The sequence below is a fragment of the Hermetia illucens genome, chromosome 6 (assembly GCF_905115235.1).
Source record: "Hermetia illucens chromosome 6, iHerIll2.2.curated.20191125, whole genome shotgun sequence".
In the NCBI taxonomy this organism is placed as follows: domain Eukaryota; kingdom Metazoa; phylum Arthropoda; class Insecta; order Diptera; family Stratiomyidae; genus Hermetia; species Hermetia illucens.
The window spans coordinates 29,184,296-29,209,498 of record NC_051854.1 but is presented as its reverse complement, the minus strand read 5'-3'; the positions used below and the strand labels follow the sequence as shown (position 1 = coordinate 29,209,498).

At 40.0% G+C, this 25,203-nt stretch overlaps 1 protein-coding gene across 2 annotated transcripts; it reads left to right on the top strand.

The window, feature by feature from the left end:
- The first annotated feature begins 162 nt into the window (after positions 1-162).
- On the top strand, positions 163-24,820 carry LOC119660235 (structure-specific endonuclease subunit SLX1 homolog). 2 transcript variants are annotated; one of them, XM_038068683.1, is made up of 4 exons: positions 163-354; positions 17,604-17,871; positions 17,946-18,137; positions 23,800-24,590. In XM_038068683.1, exons 2-4 carry the CDS (start codon positions 17,635-17,637, stop codon positions 24,262-24,264), a joined length of 894 nt encoding a protein of 297 aa, XP_037924611.1. In that variant the 5' UTR covers positions 163-354; positions 17,604-17,634; the 3' UTR covers positions 24,265-24,590. The 2 variants fall into 2 exon arrangements, with proteins under 2 accessions (XP_037924611.1, XP_037924612.1); XM_038068684.1 differs by lacking the exon at positions 163-354 and adding an exon at positions 8,940-8,957 and having other exon boundaries at positions 23,800-24,820.
- The last annotated feature ends 383 nt before the right edge of the window (positions 24,821-25,203 follow it).

Here is a 25,203-nt window from a genome sequence, read left to right as displayed (position 1 = left end):
CATTTGCAATATATTGGGGAATGTATTTTTGAAAAAAGGCGCCAATGGAAATTATCTAAGCTTGAAATGTGATAAAACGCGAGGAGAATGCGGTCCAAAACGTTTTCTAAACTTATATTTTCATTACTTCTCAATTGTTTGCAGAAATCCTTTCAAACAAGAACGTTTGAAAATCATGTGATTTGTGTCAAAGGTACTGTTCCCCGGCTGCAACAAATTAACCGCCAATTGTTGCTTTCCGTAAACATAACGTGACACGAACACTTTATTTTGTCTACACTGGCCTGACGGCTATGTGGAGGAAGACATAAATATTTATTTTTGCGTTGGACGACTGTGTTTATTTATTCTGAGGTGAGTTTGGATTTCGTTTCATCATTAATTGTTTTAGATTTAGAATAGTGTTATGTTTGTGTTTGAGCTGTGAGCACGGATTTCTTGTTTGTTTAGGCTCTGATTGAGAATTTTATGGGCGTCCCTATCGTGGTACACATTTTTGATAAATATCCACACATAAAAATAAACTGCCTCAAATTCTCGCTTGAAGGCCTTCCACGTCCAGAGTTGAACTAATGATGTTGGTGTTTGCCGGTACGGGGATGGTGCATTCAGTTCAAATGAATCCCGGGAACGTTGATTGCGAGCTTAACAGTGAACTACTCATGCAGCTCCCGCTGACCCTCCAGGGAATTAATACAGTTGAACCTCAATTACCCGAACTAACTGGAACCGAGACTAGTTCGGATAATCGAAATGTGCTTTTTTGATAAGATCAAGATTACATTATATTAATATTTGACAAACATATTAACGTTGAAATGAAAGAAGTCGAATGCTTTTTTTATAGAATTGTCGATTCTCAATTGACGACAACGCAGATTGATAGATAGACCCGAGATATTTAAATCGCTCAGTACTGGGCAGGTGGGACCGCTGACAGTGATTGTGCCTGTTTCATGGGGATTCATTCAAAAATTTCGTTTTATTTAGTTTTAATATTGCATGAGGCGATCATCCCACTTTTGGATAAGTTGATCAACATGTTTTTTTCTATTAGACACTAGGAAAGCGTCATCTGCATAAAGCAGTGTATAGGGCACTGGATGTTGGATGCCCCGTGTGACGGTGTCCATAACAATAACAAAGAGAAGTGGTGAGAGGGTGCTTCCTTGATGAACACCAGCAGAGACACGAAACGGTTTTGATACACCCGCCATACTTCGAACTATACTTTTCGTGCGCTGGATTCAAATGTTCTACCACGATGGTAGAACAATTGAATCCAGCGCACGAATTTTCTGGCACCAAGTGTTGTCGCAAAGCATACGAGACGAGTTCGTGTGGCATAACGCCAAACGCTTTCTCTAGATCCAGATAAACAATGTAAAGAGGGCGAGGCTTCTCACGGTGTTTCTCCGCGCAGCGTGTATGGGCAATGATTGTGGAAGTGGAGGATTTTTTTTATTGTATGTTCTGCTTTTTGCAGAATATGTAATCGAATATTATTGACTAAAAAAAACATATATTCTTCCCTGGAGTTTGGAATTTATGATTATGAAAAGGCTAGCTTTAACAGTATTCTAAGGTAAAAGTATCCTAGTTTGCGGACAGTAAAAATATGTATAAAAGAAGTGAAAATTTCAAAGAATTTGGTTGGATAGATTTTGAGCTATGGTGGCAGCCGATTTTCAAGATGCAGTTTCGAGAAAAACGCATTTGAAAATTTAAATGTAATTATCAACGGTAAAATTTTAACTCATCATTAATATGCTATACCTGGTCCATAGAGAGCACCCTCCGTTTTTTCAAAAAAGTCTTGTAAGGCCGATTGTTGCTCTCTGGTTTCAATTCTGGCTCTTTAGCGAGGTCAGTCGATCGTCGTTCGGACCGCCAAATTCGCGCTTCATTACGGCGGTCGGCATAAACCTGACATATGTGGCCAACTTGACATCCCATTGTCACTAGGATTTTGAGAATGCCATTGAATCCTTCATTGAAAATAATTACAGCCAGAAAGGTGGCTATTTCTACGACCTTGGCCCCAGAATGAAGGTGTTTAGGAGCAAAAGTCCAGATCAATGCATTTAACGACTCATTGTTATTCTGGGTCTCTTCCTAAACATCTGTTCAAGAGATTATCTCGTGAAAAATCTTCGTAGATTGGTTTGGTGACTGTTTGAACTTCTTCAGTCAAAGATGCCTTCTCGTGGTGGAAACTATCCAGTTCTCCTTTAGCTTCCGCTTTGTGCCATTTGCACCAACTGTCCTCGCCTGCTGGACAATTTTGATGCTGAGGATTTTCGTCTGTAGAACATTTATGGCAGAAAGTTGCCCAAATTTCTTGCTTCATTCCTTCTATCGAATTTGAGTCTCGACGGATAGCTAGCCCAAAAAATGTAGTGAGGTCGTTAATATCCTCATCAGTAAGTTTTCCAGCCCCTTTTCCACCAATGCCTTTGTGATTCTTCTTTGCATTTCTACGCCGCGTTCCCATTCTTTTCTCGACATGTCCTACGCATTCCTTTTTTACTACTACGTATATTTTATTATTTGCAGAAATACCGGAGAAAACTCCAGCAAAATCCAATATACAATATACAAAACTTGTCGCAATTGGAACATCCATGTTCATGTTTGCTAAAAGTTTCTTTGCTGATTTTGCTGCGAAGTCCTTTTTCTTCTCTGATAAGTATCGATTCCCATGAAATACTCGTTTAGTGCGAGCATGACGTTGAACGTTAAAGCGATCTCCCTTTGTACGATCCATTTAAACAAATCACTGAACACACAAACAGCACACTACTTACAACAAAATATAACTGAGTATAGCTTGAAAGCCTTTCAGTGCTCACTCTAGACTGGGTTATCCTTTTTATTCCAAACAGCAAATAAGTTTAGACAATTGATTGGTTTTCTATCTTTTTATATTTATACCTGTGTTCGAATTTATAAGGCTCAGGTAAAAAACTAACAGGTAAAAAATGATTCGATGCTTTTTCTCATCGAGTACTTTAGCCGCGGCTGCAAACTCCTTACCTGTTTAACCCTGTAATTTCTGAACGACTCGGAATATCGGAATATCCCTTTGCCCACATATTCTCACTATATATAGATACAATTCATGCAAAAAAAAATCGATTTCTCCAACCCGACACACCGGATGACCCCTTAAATCTCGATGTAAGCTACTATTCTTAATGAACCAAGGAGCACTTTTTATTATTCGAAGGACTTCGACTGGGTTTGTTGGAGTAGTTTGATGTCTGAAATTTTTGTTGTACCCCACAACTGAATTCCGTAGGTCCAGATTGGTTTAATTATAGACTTGTGCAAAAGTAACTTGTTATCTAGTGATAAAATTTCGGTTGATCGGCCATGCACGTCTCAGATTTTGTTTTTTGCGGATCATCTCTCGGATACGCGCTGAGGCTTGTACCAATCGACTACCATTTGGTTTGGTTTTGTGGATAATCGTGCAGGAGGGAGTACAGGATGTTCGTGAAACTTTCAATGTCTAGGTCAATGTCACGCTTAGTATTCAGCGGCATTCCACTGACTAAGTACTTATATAATATATTTCCAATATTTCAACCAGTTTGTAGCTTTGTTAGTTAGAGCTTCTGGTTTGCTTCCTCTAGAACGCTGTCAATACATGTGAATGATGACAGGAGAGTGATCGGATGAAAGTTGGTAACATGGTTCAGCTAAAATCTGAAAGCTTACCTTCAGGGTGTATGGTAGAATATGAATCCTTTGATGTCGAAATTGTATTTATCCGTTAGGTGTGTTTCAGAGATGAGCATCATAGCTATTTCGTTGTTATTGACGAAGCACTCCAATTCGAATTTACGTTGGTATATACCGTTTGCATTCCAATGGCAGATTTTAAGAATGTTTACTTACTGAGTAAACTTGAAGCAAATTGATCGTACATCTATTTTCGATTTACTTCGTGCAACAATCCAATTGGATTAGGGCCTTAAAGTTTATTAGAGCACTTCATTCAAGACCGTAACGGTACACTACAGGACATTACAGTACCCTGTAGCAGACAATGTGGTCAGCATTGCTCTCGTTCGAGATTACGTATATTGAATACCGCTTGTTCAATGTACAAATATATCTATCTGAATTAGCCACTACCCCAAAGCTTCATTTACATATATATATATATATATAGTTAAAAAAGCCCACGGACCCTCTTCCCGCCCAACCGGACCGAGGGGCGACCAACCTCAGGATGGGCTGAAGGCAACATCCAAAGGCCCGCATCACAGCGATGATGCGTTTTAACGCAAAGTGTGTGCGACCATGCGAAAATGTATTACTACATCCCGATTGTCGCAAACACTTCAGCCAATGACGCGGAGGTCCTACTCTACAGAGACATGGATCTTATATCGAAGACCGTGCGAATCAAGACTGAAACCCATTAGGTCAGATTGCTACCGGACAGGACTCTTCGGACCATAGCACAGGTTGCAACGATAACCGCTTTTTGCATCTCCATGTATAGTCCAGCCCTAAGATCGAGCGTTTTCGGCGCTTTATGTAAGTTCTGCGGGACTAATCCCGTCGCTGAAATTACTACTGGGACTACTTCGATCTTTTGTAGTCTCCAAGTCTGCTTCATATCGTCTGCCAAGGGGCCGTAGTTCCGGATTTTTTCGTGCTGTTTTTCAACAGTGTTCCTGTCCAACGGTACGGCTACATCGATTATAAAGCACGCTCGTTCTTCCTTCAGAAGCAGAACTAGATCGGGTCTGTTATGATTAACACTGTGGTCGGTGGCAATGGTGTGATCTCTCAGGTTGCCACTAAGTTATACTTCAACGCAAGGTTTTGATGGAGAATCTTGCAGACGGAGTTATCACGATTGGTGTACTCGGTACTGCTCAACATCCTGCACGCAGATGTTATGTGCTGGATGGTCTCCTCTTCACAGTTGCTAACCTACATCTGGAGTTGGTGATTGAGGAGTCGTGAAGAATGTATCGTTTATAATTTTTCGTTGGGAGCGAAGCATCCTGAATTGAAGTTAGGAATGCTTCGGTCTCATAAAAAAGGACACCATTTGTCAACCATTTGTTGGAGGCTTCGATGTCAATGCCTGACAATAACAAATTTTTGATATGACCTCCGTGAATGGGTTTCTCTTTCCACATGTCGATCTTCTGTTGGACTGAAGTAACATATATATATATATAAAAGTACGTACACATGTCTATCTGGAATAATTGATATATAAATGATTAAAAAACTACAACGAATTGTTTCCCTGCGACCTCCCATTCACATGAGCTCACTTTGTTGTAGTATTGACGAATTGATATGGAATGATGACGTCATACACATTTAAGAATGCACGAAATTCACGCTTTCTATAACTTTGTTAATAATATTGGCTTTATTTCAAACTTTTCAAAGTTATGCCTCATGTTATCTCTTATGCAAGTGCCAAAATTTGTAGTTCTAGCATGAACTTTCGCCCCTTAAGTTCCAAAATATGCTAATCTACTATTATTAACTTTATTTGTGCAGATATCGGACCGGGATGTATTTTGAAGCCTAGATTTCATTTAGATGTGAGATTTGCGATTTTTCAGGTTTTTCGGTTGGATAGGTTCTGAGAACGAGACCTGTTACATTTTTTGGGAGTTATGTTTTGAGCGCTCGCTCCTCTACATTCACCTGATTTCAAGTATGGGACCAGGTTTTTGTCCTCGTTATAATTCATACACGTATCTGGTTTGTGAATTTATATAAGAGAGCAAATACCACCTTGTAACCACTTTCGCCACGCTGCTTCCAGGGCAGAGGTGAGGCAGCTTCTGATAAGTTGTCCTTGTCCTGGACGAAGCCGCAAGTAATATATAATTGCCTCTCGATTTGCATCAGCTATATCTCCACACTTATAGATTTGAGCCAGGACATCGACTGCATCATTAGAATTAAAAAAAAAAAAATTTTTAAATCTAGAATGTATTTTAGAATTAGCACTTTGAATTGAAATTTTATAGAAAGTAAGAGTATATTGTCTGAACGAAAACTAACATTAATTGATGAGAGAAAAAAGCAAAGAAAAATTATTAAATAGTAAATTGGGACAGCGAATCAATGCCTGACGATTGGCAGCGAGGCATAATCTGTCTCATACATAAAAAGGGAGATATCACACAGTGCAGCAATTATAGAGGTATCACGTTGCTGAGTACCATCTATAAGATATTCTCCACTATCTTGCTAGGCCGGATAGCCCCATACGCCCAGAACATCATTGGCCCATACCAAAGAGGCTTCACTCCAGGCAAATCAGCAACAGATCAGATTTTCTCTCTGCGGCAGGCGATGGAAAAAATGTTGGAATATGGACAACAGTTGCACCATCTGTTCATCGACTTTAAAGCCGCCTATGATAGCATAGCCAGGGTAAAACTGTACACGGCCATGAGGGAATTCGGTATCCCGACGAAATTAATAAGACTGACTAGGCTGACCCTGACCAATGTGCGAGGCCAGATAAAAGCAGCAGGATCACTCTCAAGACCATTCGACATCAACAACGGTCTACGACAAGGGGATGCGCTATCATGCGTCCTCTTTAACCTGGCCCTCGAGAAGATGATCCGTGATGCTGAGGTGAATGCAAGAGGTACGATCCTCTTCAAGTCCACCCAACTACTGGCCTATGCTGACGATATCGACATCATGGGAAGAACCACCCGAGACGTTCAAACTGCCTTCATCCAGATCGAGCAGGCGGCGCGAGATCTTGGGCTGCACATCAATGAAGGCAAGACAAAATACATGGTGGCAACGTCAGCACCGAAGACGAATCAACCAACAACATCAAACCGCACTGGTCAAACACGAACAAGAATAAGGATAGGGGAATACAACTTTGAGACCGTTGACAATTTCTCCTATCTAGGGTCGAAAATCACAACCGATAACAACTACGATGATGAAATCCGCGCACGGTTGTTGTCAGCCAACAGAGCCTACTTCAGCTTACAAAGACTGTTCCGCTCGAAACGTCTCACCATAGGGTCAAAGCTCTTACTGTACAAGACTATGATCTTGCCAGTCCTCATGTATTCCTCGGAAACTTGGGTTCTTAGCAAGAAAAATTGCGAACTCTTGGCCGCGTTCGAGAGAAGAATCCTCCGAAGAATTTTTGGCCCCCTACATGAGGATGGACGATTCCGTAGCCTACACAATGACGAAATCTATGAGCGATACCATGACCGTCCGTTTGTGGATAAAATCCGGCTCAATAGGTTACGGTGGGCGGGTCACTTAATCCGTATGGATGAAGATGATCCCACCCGGAAAGTTTATAAGGGCAATATCTATGGTAGGAAAAGAAGACGAGGCAGACCCTGCCTAAGATGGAGCGATGGCGTGGGCCAGGACGCCAGACAGCTTTTAGGGATATCGAATTGGTGGACCTCGGCGCAAAACCGGGATGTCTGGAGTTCCTTATTAAGGCAGGCCTAGACCGGATACCGGTTGTTGCGCCGTTGATGATGAAATATTAGACATCGAAATATATGCGTTTCACTTCATATGTGTTGTTTCCTTATCGTGTTATCAAGCAAAGTTTAATTACTTAGTTTAAATAATTGGCTATCAAATTCGAGATTTACATTCAACAATTAATTTAAGGTTTTTGATGACGTCATGTGCAGAACGACGACCGAATTTTGCGTGAAGTGTCACAATCTGGTTTTCTTCGATTCATGCACTGTAGCCGTGCGACTTAGTTCCAACATAAACAAATAAGTGTACCCAGCTCGCAGGTCCCATCTCCTAACGGTAACCCTATGGATAACATCTGCAAAATGTATATAAACAATAGATAGTACTAGTCAGTTGAAGAGCTCAAAGCTGCCATATTCAAATCCTGTGAAAATCTGTTTACTGAGATTTTTCTCAACGCTTTTAAGACATAAAAATACTTTCGTTCTTCAAAACGAATGGAAAAGATCAAAACTTACAAATTTTAATAAATTAATTTAAAATTTCAAATTTTAAACTTTTGTTGCACAGTGTTGTTACCAATATTTGTGCCTGTAGCAAATGAACATTTCCCTGGTCACCATCCTGAGACAGGACAAATCTTTATTCCACCATAGTAGCATTGTCTTCTTGCTGTATTTAGCAAGGCAACGCACGACACTTTAAAGGCGGTTTCGAATGCCTTCTCCAATGCCCCGACCTTTGATTTCTGTTCGTCTGTCGTGCCAATCTTACCAATTTACGCAGCGGAGATTTTGTTCTTGATAAATTGACCAAACTTCCTCTAGCCGATCATCCCGGGGTCTCTGAAAGGGTTGGGGTCCTCTGCAACGAGATTTAGATTGGAAAATATCCAATTGTGATCTGAGAAGAATCTCTGGTTCACCATTCTAAGAATCCCATTGTCAGTTAGTAGGGTGATATCAAGGATCTGCTCCCAATCCATCCCCGTCACAATTCTCCCAGCACGGAAAATGGAAAGTTGGTGACCTGCCCCGGTCACACACCGATTTGTGTTAATAATAGAATCAAAAAATGACTCATCTCGTTCGTTGATTTCCGAGCTGCGCCAAAGCGTATGGATTATACAGTCTCTCCTTGTTGCTATGGTGGACGTCAAATATAAAACGTAAATTCCTACCTGAATCCATTATTCATAATAATTATGAAGTTTACATTAATTGTGTTATGTCAATATGGTCCTGGCAAGGGTGTTTGTTTGATCTTTCAGTTCGTTCAGTTCTTTATATCTTTTAATTTCTCTCGTTCTCTAAAAGTGGAGTATTTAGAAATCGATGGAAGCTACTGCTTGGTATATTTGCTGTTATTCGAAGTACCTTCAATTGCGTTTTGGCAGTTTGATGCTAGGAATTTCCATTGTATTTCGTAACTGAATTCCGTAGGTCCAGGTGGGTTTAACTAACGATCTTTTCCAGGTAAGTCGTCGATCAAAGTAGACGCAAAGATATCTGTCATTGTTACTTTATGGAATATTTAATCATTTAACGAAATGGGCAAGCATTATTCAGAGAAAATGTAACGTGACAGCTTTTGCTTTCGTTTGTGCGAAATCTCCATTTCTTTAGTCACAGTTCAAGTTTTTTCAGATAACATTCATTCAGGGTTGTTGTGAAAGCTAAGAATCGTCGTGTCGTTTGTGAACATAAATATAAAAAGATTATCAATAATTGGCGCCAGGCTGTCGTAGCAGAAAGTTGCGGTTCAAATCGCACTGAAGGCAGAGAAATCTGTCGCATTTGTCGATTCAGCTTTAATTGAATACCTGGGTCAAATTAGGGTAATAATCACGTGCGAGCGCAATGTTGACCACATTGCTTCCTACAGTGTACTGTCGTGTACATTTACGGGTTTGAATGAATTACTCTAAATTGTTTCAAGGCTCTGAATCAATTGAATTGTCACGCCAACGATTATTATCATCTATTGGCAGGTCGAAATCAGATACAGTAATGGTCCTAGTATGCTTTCTCATCTGACATCTGCTTTGGTGCTATAGTCTTTGGATGATTTGTAATGCGATTGGTTAGGAACGACAGAATTTTTTATACTAACAATCTTTCAAACACGTTTTATAGGATAGCAAGCAGGTGGAGGGTGTGACCTTTTCCTGATGTTACGACCGTTGTTATAACTGACGTCCTTCATATGGAAATTGATTAAAACGTATCATCGCGTTGAGGATTTCCATTAACTGGTTGACTATATGGAAAGGCATTTCTCTGACCACTTTTAATTTTCTCTGGGCAATATTTTTTTTAGAATCAAGTTCTCCGACAATACAAATAACACTTGAAGCTCTAGAGCGGAAGCTCGTTTTAGCAGATGATTGTTTTTTGCGGTATTAAGTCAAAAGGTTAAAGGTTAAAGGTTTTGTGTAAAGCAAAACCTTATTAAAATCGGTCTGCTGTCTGTCTGTCCGTCACACGCATTTTTCTCGGAGACGCATACAGTGAGTTACATCCTTTTACGTCGAATTTAAGGGGTGGTCCCCATACATGCAAAAGCGGGGTGCAAGTTTTGTTTTAACAAATATAGTCATGTGGATTCAAAGAACCGCGTGTGCAGGTGCTACTGGGGCTCTGCAGTCCTACCCAGTAGATGCTCTCAATGTACTCCTGCATCTCCTTCCCCTAGACCTCCATATTAAATACGTTGCAGCGTGCAGTGCCGTCAGACTACGTGAGTCCGGATGCTGGGCAGCGAAGTCCTACGGCCACAGCAACATCCTAGATGAAGTACCTCGGGAAATCTGGGCATTCCTTACGGACTATGCTACACGCAATCTGAGCTTCACGAGAAACTTTGCTGTGGACTTTCCAACCAGGGCAAAGTGGAAAACCGGCGGCGTGTTGCAAGGTTATGACAGTATTCTTTACGGACGGATCAAAGATGGCCTGTGCAGTCGGCGCGGGGGCAGTGCAGAGACGCGCTGAACCGTCTGGGCGGCCCGCTCAAGGTCATTCTCATCTGGGTTCCAGGGAATGAGCGGGTTGACGAATTGGCCAGGCGAGGGTGTGCTCTTGACAATCCTTCGGAGAATACAGTCGATGTTCTGCTGGCGGCTGTCGGGGGCCTCGGTGCAAAATCGGGGTGTCTGGAGTTCCTTATAAAGGCAGGCCTAGACCGAATACCGATTGTTGCGCCGTTGATGATGATGGTGATGATTCTCAGAAACTACCCAACCGAAAAATCTGAAAAAAGTCAAGAGGCTGCCACTATATGGTACCTAGGCTCCCAAATACTCTCCATACCGATATCTGTTTAAATAGAGTTAATAATAGTATAATGCTATAATTTTTTGTAATTGGCTGCAAACCCCCCTTAAGTTCATCTTAGCGCCACGTAGGTGCAGTGATGCAGGCTATAACATAGAGCATGATCTCACCAAGTTAGGTAGAAATCGCGCTATTATTAAAAAAGTTATAATACGTCAAAGTTGTCGTTTCTTTGAAAATTCAAGCCTATGAATTTCAATATCAACCGAAAGTGGATAATCTCACATAATATATGCATACATTACGTGCTACGTACTAATGGAATAAAGGCACAAATGTATTTATATAAGAAATACACAAAACCTCTCGTACCTGAAGCGTCCAGCTTGCGGTTTCCCGACTTGTTTATTATACACAAGGGTCTAACATTTCACTTTTTTACCATGCGAAAGGCCAATGTTATCTGTAATCTGTGGTACTATGTCTTATGTTATTCGCTTAGCATTCAGATGGCTTAGTAGTTAGAAGGCTAGGCTGTCGCAGCGGAAGTTTGCGGTTCAAATCTCATGAGCGGCACAGAGGTTTATATCGTGACTGAATATCAGATACTGAGTTGACTCAGTTGTGAATGAGTACCTGGGCACCTGACCACATTGCCTTCTACAGTTACTGTGGGAAATTATTACACATCAAATTTCTTCGGATTCCTTTAAATTTACTTGGAATCTGTAAGTAATTTGCATCAAATTTGTTATCATTGTTAGCGGCCATAATGTATCGTCAACTGACGCTATACGCCTATTCTATAAACATTTGTCACATTTTAGCTTCCATCCAGCAGAATTTGGAACGACCTACTGACATGCCTCTAGAAAGATAGCCTTATTAACTCCCACTCGATCTCACTCCTTTCTTCTTATTCCAAAATCTTCGAAAGATACTTCAATGGATGATTTTGTGAAACGTCGATTTACTGCCTCTAACCCTACTCGACCTTATAAGTTTCGTCGATGTCTTAATTAACACCAGGAGCTACCTGTTACTTACTTCGGCTCGGCAAGGCCTTTGATTCCGTTAATTACAATATATTCCATTCCAAATTCTGTTTAGTTCACTTTTTTTGATCAATTATCAGATGGGTCACTTCCTACTTTTTTAATTGAGAGTTTCTTCTAATCATTGCTCATCACGTTTCTCCGAGGAAAGCTCGCCTGTTTATGCTTACTGTACTTAGATGACCGTGAATTGCATTCTTCTGTTTTATGTACTGTGGTGCTTTGGTGATCGGTGAAACCTTCACAGATGTTTCAATTCCCAATTCGACGACAATCATCATCATCAACGACGCAACAACCGGTATCCGGTCTAGGCCTGCCTTAATAAGGAACTCCAGACATCTCGGTTTTCCGCCGAGGTCCACCAATTCGATATCCCTAAAAGCTGTCTGGCGTCTTGACCTACGCCGTCGCTCCATCTTAGGCAGGGTCCGTCTCGTCTTCTTTTTCTACCATAGATATTGCCCTTATAGACTTTCCAGGCTGGATCATCCTCATCCATACGGATTAAGTGACCCGCCCACCGTAACCTATTGAGCCGGATTTTATCCACAACCGGACGGTCACGGTATCGCTCATAGATTTCGTGATTGTGTAGGCTACGGAATCGTCCATCCTCATGTAGGGGACCAAAAATTCTTCGGAGGATTCTTCCCTCGAACGCGGCCAAGAGTTCGCAATTTTTCTTGCTAAGAACCCAAGTTTCCGAGGAATACATGAGGACTGGCAAGATCATAGTCTTTTACAGTAAGAGCTTTGACCCTATGGTGAGACGTTTCGAGCGGAACAGTCTTTGTAAGCTGAAATAGGCTCTGTTGGCTGAAAGCAACCGTGCGCGGATTTCATCATCGTAGCTGTTATCGGTTGCGATTTTCGACCCTAGATAGGAGAAATTGTCAACGGTCTCAAAGTTGTATTCTCCTATCCTTATTCTTCTTCGTGTTTCGACGGCAATAATGCTTCAAAAGTCGGTGGTTTTGCCCTGCGTTCCTCTTCCAAATTGATTTCAATCCTTTGTTCTTGAATATGATTTTTTGTTTTGTGATTTGTGACTGCTTCAGAGACAGAGTAAAGCGGTCACAATTGCATTTCCCAATCTCTCCTTTTCTTTTTCGCGTGGACTATCCTTCTCTGCTACGTACACTCAACCTCCCTTACCAGCCACATCGCAAAAACTTCCGCATTGCTTCTTATAACACATGTAACGCAGACATTTTCGAAGTTTCTTTATGTTGATCCTGCACCAACCTACTACCTAGCTTGGATCTTTTAACTCTGTCTCTTTTCCTGGCTTTAAGTATAGAATAGATTATTTACTTTCTCCTGTGTATTGTTTCTTTAAATAAATTACAGGGACGAAGAAGAGGAGGCGATTAAAGATCAGGAATCAGTTTTGGTATACTAACCACATTCCGAACATTACTCTTTGGATTGTGATAGAGCTATTTAATCCAGCGAACGAGCCCCTTTGGCACAAGGTGTTCTCGCATTGTGTACTCGTGCAAACGCTTTTTTTGGATGCAGGAATACAATGTAGATAAAGCGATGCTTTTCACTGTCTTCCTCCATGAGTAACTGCAAAGGGCATATTGGTTACGGGTTGGATCGGTAATTTCAATGGCGTCACAAAAATGCCAAAATTTTGTTTAATATTTTCAGGGTAACAACTGCACTGAACGGTAATTTGAATATTCCATTAGACAGCTTTTCTATTTTCCTATTTTAACAGTTGCACTATCTTGCCGACCGAATAATGTTTTAGCTTCCTCAATAAGGCAGTTTAGGACCCCACTGAGTCATAGTACATATTGGGTACCAGCTATCCGCTTTCCAGAGCTCAGAAACAATGTTGCTTTGCTCGATTTTATTCGTTTGGTTGCTTTTCCAAATTCTGTGGCCCTGGCAGGTGCTGTTGCTTCGAATGTCTGCGGTGCTTGGGAAGTCAGCAGCATTTTATCGAAAAATAAACGTGTAATAGATCCTATTGCTGCTATAAACGTGTAAAGCTCTACCCGTACGATCCAGCAACTACCGTATCTAGCATGGAGCATGTCCAGCGCAGCACAGATAAAAGTATTTATACTATCCAGCACCTAAAGTGTTAGACACAAAAGAATTCTTCCATACATTTATTATGAGAGAATTCATCCTATCCAGCAGCAAGTGTTCCGTGTCCAGCACAGAGTGTGTGTTAATTTATCCAAGCTGATGATAAATTCACAGTTTAAAAAGGAACGAATTTGGAACAACACTACTATCTTCGCGAAATCACTGATCAAATAGAAGTTCGGATTGCACTCTACACTTGGAACCACTTTATATTTCCGAAAATTATGCTTGAATTCAGGTACATTTTGATATAGATTGACCTCCAACGGAACAGTTCCTAAAAAACACATGTGCATGTCTATGGTTTTTTCCCCTTCTTGTGAAATGGCTTTTCAATTCTGGGAAAATATTTGTATATTCTTTGCAAAAATTCTGACCTGTGCTGATAGGATGACACTCTCATAGTAAATTCACGTGCTGAATATTTTGTTTCAATTGTCGTTATCCGTTTATTTATATTATGTCGCCTTTCGGGCGTATCTGGCCTCTGGAAAGAATAGCTTCATTCTCCTATTATATGTATCTTAATTTGTTCATTATTATTATTCTTTTAAGGGCAACTCGCACCGCGTCCTTAAAGAACTATTGTGCCCCTTTTACTGGTAATAGTGTACCTATTGATCATAGTATCTCAAGCAGGCCTATAACCGTCAGGAACTTTAGTATGTTCCCTACTTCCAGATCTTTCAGCTTTGCATCTGGTATTAAGTGTTCTCCCAGATGCCTCAACCTACTTTGCACAAATGTCGGACACTGTCCCAGGACGTCTATAGAGGTTTCGTCATACTCCTCATAAAACCTGCAGGCAGTGTCCGTAGATATCCCTAGCTTCCTAGGTGATAGTTCAGTCGACAATGACCAGTGAGAATTCCCACTATGATTGGAGGTTCTTTTTGGTGAGGTTTAAGCAATCTTTTGTGCGCATGGGTTCGTATCCCCAATATGCACCCTGGACTGCTCGATCCCTGGTAGACCCGCCCAAGAATAGTTCCCTCAACCATTCCTCTTCATTTCTTAAAGTCATAGCCATAAAACCGTTTCCAATTCCACCGAAGGGTTCTGGCCCGTGTAAAGGCGTCCCTGCTCCCTTCTTGGTTAGTTTGTGCGCTGCCTCGTTGCCTTCCAACCCAGCATGGTCTGGAACCCATAGTATCCAGACCTTGTTGGACGAGCCGAGTGTATTCAGTTTCTCAAGGCATTCCCACACCAGTTTAGAGTTCACCTGGTTAGACCTAAGTGCCTTGATTGCTGCTTGGCTGTCGGTGAGAATAGTTATGTTCTGTCTCCTGTAATTCCTTTGCAGATTAAAGGAGGCACATTTGTCTATGACGTATATTTCTGCCTGGAATACGCTAGTGTACCTGTCCATTGGCTCAAAGTACATTTTCCTTGGACCAATGACACCGGTACCGGCTCCCTCTGCTGTGAGGGATCCATCAGTGTACCAAGTAATCAGTTGCTGGTTTAAGCCGTATGTCATAGCCACACTCTCCCAGTTTGCCTTGTTACTCCAACGGTTTTTATCGAAGTGAAATCTCGTTGTCATGTTATCCCTTGGTATCAGTAATTCGGGATACCGTCTAGAAACAATATCAATCTTCCTTCGGTTTAAGCAGCTCCCCGCCTCACTGATACTCCCGGCCATCCTGAATATTGCCCTCCTTGCCTGCATCTGTATGTGCAGATGGAGAGGGGTTAATCCCAGAAGGACCTCCAGGGATGCCGTTGGGCATGTCCTCATTGATACACACGCAAGCCAGCCTTTGGAGTTTATGTAATTCCCTGGCTTGTGTGCTGAGTTCGATTACTTCTGCCCAGATTACCGCTCCGTAGGTAATCATTGGCCTTAATATTGCAGTATATATTCAAAGTAGTATCTTCGGACTGCAACCCCATTTTTTTCTTGCTATGGATCTACAAGGAATCAGAGCCCTCGTGGCTTTCGGACATGTGTCTCTGGAAGCAGAGTAATTTTTGGTCTAGTGTAATTCCTAAATATTTGACCTTTGTTTCTCGTTTCACCTCCATATCATGTACTCTTATGGCTCTCAGGTGATCAAGCTTACGCCTCCTAGTGAATGGTACTATGGTGATTTTGGCTGGGTTGATCCGCAGTCCCACCTTCCTGCACCAGCCACTAGTAACCCTTAGCCCAGTTTCGATTCTATCACATAGGGTATCTTCATATTTTCCCCTACAGATTAAAACAATGTCGCCCGCGTAACACTGGACTTGTATTCCAGTATTTGTTAGCACGTCCAAAAGTTTATCCACTACCATACTCCACGTCAGCGACGATAGTACCCCCCCTGTGGACAGTCTTGAGTAGTGTTCATAACGAAAAAATTTGTACCTGTCGGTACTTCTATTTGCCCGCTTTCTAGCATTTTGCCCATCCAGAATGCCAGGGTGTTTCCCACTCCCTTGCGGCTCAGGGCATCTTGTATCCCTGCAATTTCTTTTGTTTCTATGGCATCCCGTAGTACCTCTGTCAGCTGATACAGAGCACTTTCAGTTGACCGTCCTGCCCGGTAAGCGTGTTGACAGTGACGTAGGGGATTACGCTTTAGAACGTTAGTTCTAATATAGTTGTCTATGACCTTTTCCACCGTTTTGAGTACGAACGATGCTGGGAAAATTGGTCTGAAAGATTTAGGGTGAAAAGGATCCTTTTTACCCGCTTTCGGAATAAAGACCACTTTTGCCTGTATCCATGCCCTTGGTACGTATCCCAGTTCTATGCTCCCCCTTACCACCCTCAGAAGAGACTCTAAGATAATTCCTAGGCCTCTCTGGATTAGTGCTGGGAAAATGGTGAGATTTCAGTGGTTTAAAAGTTCCCATTGACCACCTTAGCCTAGCTTCTGAGCATACCTCTTTTGCTAGTTTCCAGTTCTCCTTTCTTCCCCTTTTATTCGTTGTTGGGGTGTCAGGCAGAATGTTGTCGCCTGCCACCGTGGGGTAGGACCCCGTGAAATGAAAATCTATTTATAGTTGTTAAATAAGTTTCTAAGTTTCCTGCTTAACGTTTCCGCTTTAGCACCTACACTTTTCAATACTCAGCTTCAAGTGCAGAGGGCGCGCCGAAAACTCCTGACTTTTCAGAGCAGTGTTATCAAAAACGAGAAATGGATTCTCTATATGAATTACACAAGGTCGACAACAAGTCGAAAAGTATAATGAATGGCGAATTATCATATTTGCCTCGAACCCCCAGAATTTCGCACATGCGGGCTGTGAGAAATTCTTACATGTTGTCGGTGATTTTAGTGCATATATCGCTGCAATTATAGATACCTAGGAGAAGGACTCATACATTTCGAAAATCTCGTTCCCATAAGCTTCTATTCTTATATGTATCCCACTAACATTTCTAGGTCAATGCGATTATTATCCAAATGATTCTTCAAATGGTAATGATAGTGCACAAACAATTCATTAGAGGAATGAGTTGAAAAGCAATTAATCGTTGCTGAATAGTTATATAGCATATGCAGTGATGAATGTATACTAATTGGATTTTTGAACCCTTAATGTTTATTTAATAAGCGTGAGAATTTTTTTCATGAAAGACATGGAAGAATCTATGTTAAGAGCAATCTAAGAGTTTTCACCATAGCACGTAATTCATTTGTTGTCAGTGAATATTACTTCATGAATGAAAATGAACTTTTTCCTCTAGATCTCTCTTCGTAATTTCCACGAGCTAAACAATGGAAACTTCAGTGAAAATTGAAGATTTCTATGGAGTTTATTTGCTTTGTAGTCAAAGTCCAGTACCGAAGTACCGAAATAAGGTTTACATTGGGTTTACCGTGAATCCAAATCGTAGAATTAATCAACATAATCGCGGCAAAGACTTTGGTGGCGCCAAGAAAACCAGCAACAAAGGACCATGGAAAATGGTAATGATTATTCATGGATTTCCGAATAATATTTCTGCGCTACAGGTAAAGTCAATGTTGATAACAATCTTTCGGGAGATTTTCTCATTATGTCCATAAACTATGCCTTCCTTTTTCAGTTTGAATGGGCTTGGCAATATCCAAAAGTTTCATCACGACTTAAACACGTTACTGATTTGAATCGTAGGAGAAATGAAACGTTTTTGGATTACGCCTTTCGTATTTTGAGTGAAATGTTACGAGTTGGCCCGTGGAATCGCTTGCCGCTGGTTATTCGTTGGCTAGCAGCCGATTTAGTTCGAGATTTTGCGGTAAATATAAAATAATTGTTTTCATGTTTACACTCTTAGGTGTTAGGTTGTTCTCAAATAGCAAAATTTTGGAAGTTATCAAATAAAACTTTTCGATTTATGTATTAATTTTGTAAAAAGTATTGGATTCCAGAAAGTGTTATCCCATACTAAACACACTTAAATCGAACCTACTTGTGGAAATAATGGCACTATAGAAGTAGCATCTCAAATATCTTTAAGAAGTAACCCTTTGGTTTAGTTCTTGATCAATTGGTCTTGAGATTTAGATAAATCTCGTGCCTTGTTATATTAAAAGTGAAACTTCACGATGAAGATTTCAGATAAGCAACCCTCGAAATGTTAAATTACTGGCTTATATTACAAATTTAAATCGAACTGAATTGGAATATTGGCTATAGTAATTATACAGAGCTATCTTTTGGTGAACATTGAATAGAGCTGTGTATGCCGAACAATTTTCATTTTCGATATTTGGGGGAGTAAACCTTATTCAAATGTTTCCACTATTTGTCTATAAGTCCTTTGGCTCCTTACTTGGAAATCTTCTTCTTTAGCCTTGGTTCCGTTCAGTAACAGAGTCGACGCATCTAAATTGAATTCACTATTTTTCTCGGTCATAGGGCTGGTGCGAAAGGCTCTGAAATCTCCATCTAACGTATGAAGCCCTCCTAGTTTTAGTTGAGCTTTTGGTCGGTTCCCGTCGATTGATGCTACGACCACGAACATACCGCCGAAAACGCTCCTATCTCAACTTTTTTGAGCAACGGCAGTGGCTTCCGCTGATAAGATACTGCATTATTTGCCTATCCTTGCCCAACCTTTTGGATTAGACGAAGCCTAGCAAAGAGTAAGGCTAGTTAGTTTCATGCGAATTTTGAGAATAACTGCAATGGCTTGGAGTTTGTCTTTATTTTCACGCGAAATGTAAGTTAGTCGACGCCAAACAAACTTGGACTGAAAGAGCCGCTCTGATTTTTTTCTGTTCTTTTTTTGTAAATATCGATAGTTATTAGTTTCATTATTCTTTTGTGTGAAACCTGACTCAAAATGTGTGCCCCAAGTAGTTAAACAGGTCTGAAAATACATCATGTTTTAGAAGTTTACCCGAAACCCCCCTTAACTTCGTCCTAGGGGTACTAAATTTAGGATAGTAAAGAGTATAATTCTGGAAAGTTTGAACGAAATCTAACTCTTATTAACAAAGTTATGGAAGGTCAAATTTTCGATTTGATGTGAATTTGTTGCGCTCTAAAACGACGTGTGACATTATCATTTACAATATCACAATAAAGTGAGCTCATGGGAAGGAGGCCACATGACAACATCCTACTTTACTTTTTGCACTTTTTAATTTTTTATTTGTTAGTTTAATATCAATTACTTCAGACAGACATATGTATGTAAATGAACGTTTTTACTAGCGGCATTCAATTCAACCCACATATGTATATACGTATGTATGCTTTTGCATATGGAATAAATAGGAAATATTCAGGTGCGCATGGTCAATTTAGTTGGTACATATATATGTATGTATGCAGCAGTATGCGGCAATAGTTGTTTGTTTAGGATGATAATATGTACATATAGTCGTATTATTTAACTAATAATAATAATAATACTATTAAAGGAATTTGCATTGCGTCCTAGAAGAACTATTTTCACTGGTGTTAGCATACCTTTAACTATAGTATGTGAAGCCACCCTATCACCGAGAGAAATTCCCTACTTCCAAGTATTTCAACTTGGCATCTGGTATGTACTAAATATTATCCCAGATACCTTAATCTACTATGCACAAGTGTCGGACATTGTCCCAGAACTGTCGTTCTTCGCACAGAATCTGCAGATATTGTCCATAGATTCCATAGATAGATATCCTTAGCTGATAGGTAAAATCCGGACGCTCTCCTTAATAAAATTTAAACAATTCCTTGAGCACTTGGGTTCGCATCTCCCTCTGGAATGCTCCATTCATGAAAGGTTCACCCAGTATCGTTCCCGCAGTCGCTTCTTTTTTATTTTTCAACGTCGCCATGAACTCCAGCAAAATGGGTCTGGTCCGTATAGAGGCATCCCTGCTCCTTTCCTGACCAGCCCGTCCGCTGCCTGCTTGGAGCCGAAAGTATCCAGACTTTATTGAGCGAACCGACCGTGTTTTGTCTGTTAGGGCATTCCCATACCAGTTTAGAGTTCACGTATTTGGACCTGAGTGCTTTGGAGGCCGCTTAGCTGTTGGTCAGGATAGCAATGTATTGCGGTCTGGAATATGTTAGCTGGCTTACTCATTAGTTCAAAGTACGTTTTCCTTGGACCAATGACCCCTTCACCCGTTCCTCTCCTGTAATGGGTCCGTCAGTGTACCAGGTATGCAGCTGCTAGCTTAAGATGTAGGTCACTGCAACGCTCTCCAATTTTGTCCTTCAACGAGGAGTTAATCCCAGAAGGACCTCCAGAAATGCCGTTGGGCATATGGAGGCTGTTGTGCTGAGTCCTATTCATTGACCTCAATATTGCAGTATATATCCAAAGTAATATCTTCAGGTTGCATCCCCATTTGTTCCTGATATGGACCTACAAGCCATCAAAGGCCTCGTAGATTTCGGACATATGTTTCAACATGCGTCTTCAAGAGTAATTTTTGGTGTATTCAGAGATATTTGACCTCTGTTTCGCGTTTCATCTCGATGCCATGTAATCTAATTGCTCTCAGGTGATCAAGCTTCCGCTTCCTAGTGAATAGTACTATGCCTTCCTGCATTAGGTGCTAGCAATTCTTAGTCCGTTTTGGATTCTATCGCATAGGGTATTCTTCACGATTTTAAATGCAAAGGATGGCAGGCAAATTGGTCTGAACGTTTTCGGAATAAAGACCACTTTTGCCCACCTCCATGCCCTTGGACAATACCCCAAAGCCATACTGCCCCTTACCACCCTTAGAAAAGACACTGGGTTATTTTTTGGGCCTATTGGCTTTCTGTCTTCATGTGCGTCGGACAGCTGGCTTCATATACGTCGCTGTCGACTTTGTTGAAGTTTACCGCCCCCTGTAGATAAGCTATGTTAAGGCATCCGTGCCTTAAATAGGAGAGTTATGCCTTATATTGCTTGTCTAGTGCTGATCACAATTGTTTGAATGTTTCTATGTTGTATATTTCTAGCTTATTGTTAAGAATAAATTCAAGAAACAACCCGTCCCAGTTGAGGAAAATGGTAGCCTTCTTCTCGTAGAACTTCACTAGTCTAGCGACAAACTCCGTCCGGGCGTCGTCTACTGGGAAATAGCTTGATGCCACGACTGCCTTCTGAGTTCTCCCCCCGGCTTCCAGTGAAACTTGGACAGTTACAATGTCTCCAGTCAGCAACTCTTTTATCGTACTGGGTTAGAGGGTTTAATTCGGTGAAAAAATGGCACCTTGTAAAAAAATTTTGCGGATAGAGATAGTGGCAACCTATTTGATCAATTACCATATAATAATGAAACAATCGGACAATATTTCCCGAAATTTCTTTTGCAAAAAATTTATAATTGGATGAGTGACTGTGAACTTCCGGAGGCACTACGGGAAATAGTTGTTTCACGGTGTACACGCTATCTCGCAATAGAATCATCTGAAACACAAAAATCAAAATCCATTGGTTAAAGGAGATGTTTGGTGGGTGCTCCGGGATTCGACTGGAGATACTCCAGAGCGAGAGCAATTGATATTAAGCGGGATGAAAAAGAGAAATCTTGGTACTGGTGGCTGCGGGATGCCGGTTAGCGGTGGCCGTGCTCAGTTCTGCCATTTGTTTCTTGGTGGGGCTTTGTAAATATGTACATATTGAACGGGTGCTGATTTTGTCTCCAGCTGTAACTTATAAATACATACGTTATTATTCTTTGTTTTTTTTTGTATGGACGTTATTGTAAAAAAAAAGAAAATATGTATAATATAAAATATATAATTATGATAGTTTTTAAGAACAATAATTTAAGTTAAAAGTATTTTTTGAAGCGATCAAATATTTCTTATTACTTTTATATTTCTTTATTTGCCACTAAGTCCAAGTGAATTCTGTCGGGTTTTTGACCATTTCCCGACAACTTATTGTAAAATTAGATTTTTATTTCTTACTGTTCTCTCTGTCTGTAAATTATTATTCGAAAACTTTGAGAGCCCATAGTGGCCATTAGATTTAAGTTATTTTTGTTATTTTAAAGGATTGTTTTTTATTGTTCATTTTTCCAATCTATGTACTATTGTTACTTATTTCTTAAAAATAAAAATGATTTTAAAAATAAAAAAATAAAGGAGATGTTTCTCGAGGTAATCCTGATTTTTTGTCGATTTTTCAATTTTTCGTAGCAGTTGGAAGCTAAAAATTCGATTTCGGCTAATTAAACAAATTTAAAATTAGTAAATACTTAAAAAAAACAAAAAACCTGGAGAATTACATGAAGAAGCACTGCACAACGTCTCAAAAGGATTGGTACAGTAGATTTTAAATTATGGCGTACACGGACTTAAAAACTAACAGGTTTCAAGAAACCCTCCTTAAACGTAGTTGTGGCAAATTTCATTAGCCACTCATCATCTACATTTTACAGTAAACCTTTTGCAATCCCGTGTTGTCCAGATCCCGATAAATAATCTGTTGGGTTAAACTCTACTACGATGCATAGACATAGACGCAGCTCCACTATCGCCATAGGTTCTCTTAGCACTTCTTTAGATTTAGTGACATGCTCGGGTTTCACTTTCTTTTTGTTGTTCTTATCTTGATTTTTCAGATTCTAGGTATGGTTATTGTGTTTGTATGTTTGTAAGTAGAATTCTTCCGCCTCTGTACGCTCTTTTCTTCGGATCTCTTCCTGGTTGTGGACTCCATTAAGCTTTGCGCAATTCTCTTATTCTTCATTTCGGACTTTATGTGTTCATTTTGTTCGTTTTGTTTTTGTGTTTACATCCATATTGATTATTAAAAAAAAACTTTATAGAGCTTTTAAGTAAAGCGATGATGACTAAAATGAAGATTCGAAATATTTTCTTTTCCCTAATTACTGCTTTCCTTAGTGCTAGGTTTCGAATGCCAGCATGTAATATGTATGGATACTTAAAAGTGAAGCAATACAATTCGAGATATTAAATTAAAAAATTTTTAAAAAATATCAATAAAACAAGGAACATATAATGCAGAAAAAAGATTCAATAAATCTGGCCTCATAATTCATGTTGGTTCAGCTACGCATTCCCTAGAGAACTAAAAACATGACTCTGTCTTAGGAAAAGAGTTATACTAAAACGTCCGGCATCCAAACTTTCGCGTCAAAACGACCTGTTTCATGTTTGAAGATTTTGTGATTCTCGGTATTTTGCCAAAGATTTCTTGTTCGCCCATATTGCTCTCTTGGCTTCTCTGAACAGTCTCTTTACATCGGTGGGAACCTGTTCATACTCTTCCGTACTTTGGATTTAGCAAAGGAAATGATCAGTAATTCTCCACAGAACCTTCCTTCTATTCTTATCTATTTAGATGCTAATTGCTTCATAAAAATATTTCAAAGTGCGTTTCGTTAGGCATCTGAGAGTGTTAACCATACCATATATTCCAAAGTTAATATTGAAAGAAATTCCGCAAAAAAATTTCACTTATTTCAGTATTTATCATATTCCAGCCCGACAAGCTACCACCAATGCATATGCAAATTTGTCACGGACAAGTCAGCATTAAAAAGAAATCTAAAGTAAATGATAGCGAAGCGCTAGCGATCACATCCACACAAATGTCAACACAAGCCAGTCAATTTCATACTCTCGAATGCCATTTATGTATGAAAACGATCGAAAATGCAGAACGTTCGAAACTTACGTGTATAAATCCAAGATGTAAATTAAGGTGTCACATTGTTTGCTTAGCAAATGTGTGTCTTGAGCCAGGTCAGTATGTCCCCATTGAAGGTGATTGCCCCATATGTGAGAAACATTTCCTATGGGGTGACCTCATACGAAAGAAGAGAGGATGCAATGATTTGGAAGAAAGTAATTTTGATATGAGCGACGATGATGAAAGTTGTGACTATGATGGAGATATTGATTTATTCATGGAGTCACAAGCAAGTGATTATGAATTTGAGATGTAATGGTAGTTACGGGTCTAAAATTTACAACTATGTAATATCTTTTTTCATAGAATACTTTTATCGCATATAATGAATGACTGAATGGATAGCCAGTGAATTATTGTCGCTGCTCATTTGGTATTTTAGATGTGCTTTTAGGAAAAGAAACTAATATGGTGATCCAAAAATCGCTCTAGGTTTTAGTTTTCTGATCAAGATATAACAAACATATATTGAATAGTTTTAAATGATCTTGCGATGGAAGTGCAACAAACTTATTAAAATCTCTATATTTCTTGTGCGAATAGAATATATAATCAACTGATTAGCGTACTATATGAGTTTAATTTCGTGTTTTTTTAAGCAGATTACTTTTATTGAAATCCAAAAGCAGCTTAAGATATGTCTTTGACTTTGCAATTTTCACGGTTCAATGTGTAAGATCGTAGATAGTAAAAAGGTAGCATGTAAGTTACTGTTTAAATCCGTATTGCTTTTTTGTGAGTATACCTGCTATCTTATATTAATATCTTTGGACTCTGTGTGTTAGCTGAAATATATTTTGCGTTGAAAAGAATGACCGACCCTAATTTTTGTTGTTTAGTAGTAAAAACTTTTAGGATTAGAAATATGAGTTGTTGTTGTTGTTCCCCAACACTCAGAATCATAGAGAGCGACATAGCGGATTACACTGCGGTAAATTATGGATTTGAGACGTTCGTTGATACATCGGTCACAAAGAACGTCAGTTTTGGAACGCTACTTCATCCAGGTTGCACTAAGGTGTGAAGCAATCTCATAACACGGTTCACCTTAGGCTGATAGCATTGGTGTTCCCTATTCACTCCTCAGTGGAGTATAGGGCATCCACAAACTCAGATTATGCTTCAGTGCCACTATGATCGCATTTAACGTTATGCAAATAATAAGCCCACAGCAGCGAGACAAACACCGATGACG

Bases quoted from the DNA above. Each gene is read 5' to 3' on its own strand.
- LOC119660235 (XM_038068684.1), top strand. From the start codon at position 17,635: ATGGAAACTTCAGTGAAAATTGAAGATTTCTATGGAGTTTATTTGCTT. The intron at 17,872-17,945 runs GTAAAGTCAATG...TTCCTTTTTCAG, and splicing joins ATAATATTTCTGCGCTACAG to TTTGAATGGGCTTGGCAATA. The intron at 18,138-23,799 runs GTAAATATAAAA...ATCATATTCCAG, and splicing joins ATTTAGTTCGAGATTTTGCG to CCCGACAAGCTACCACCAAT.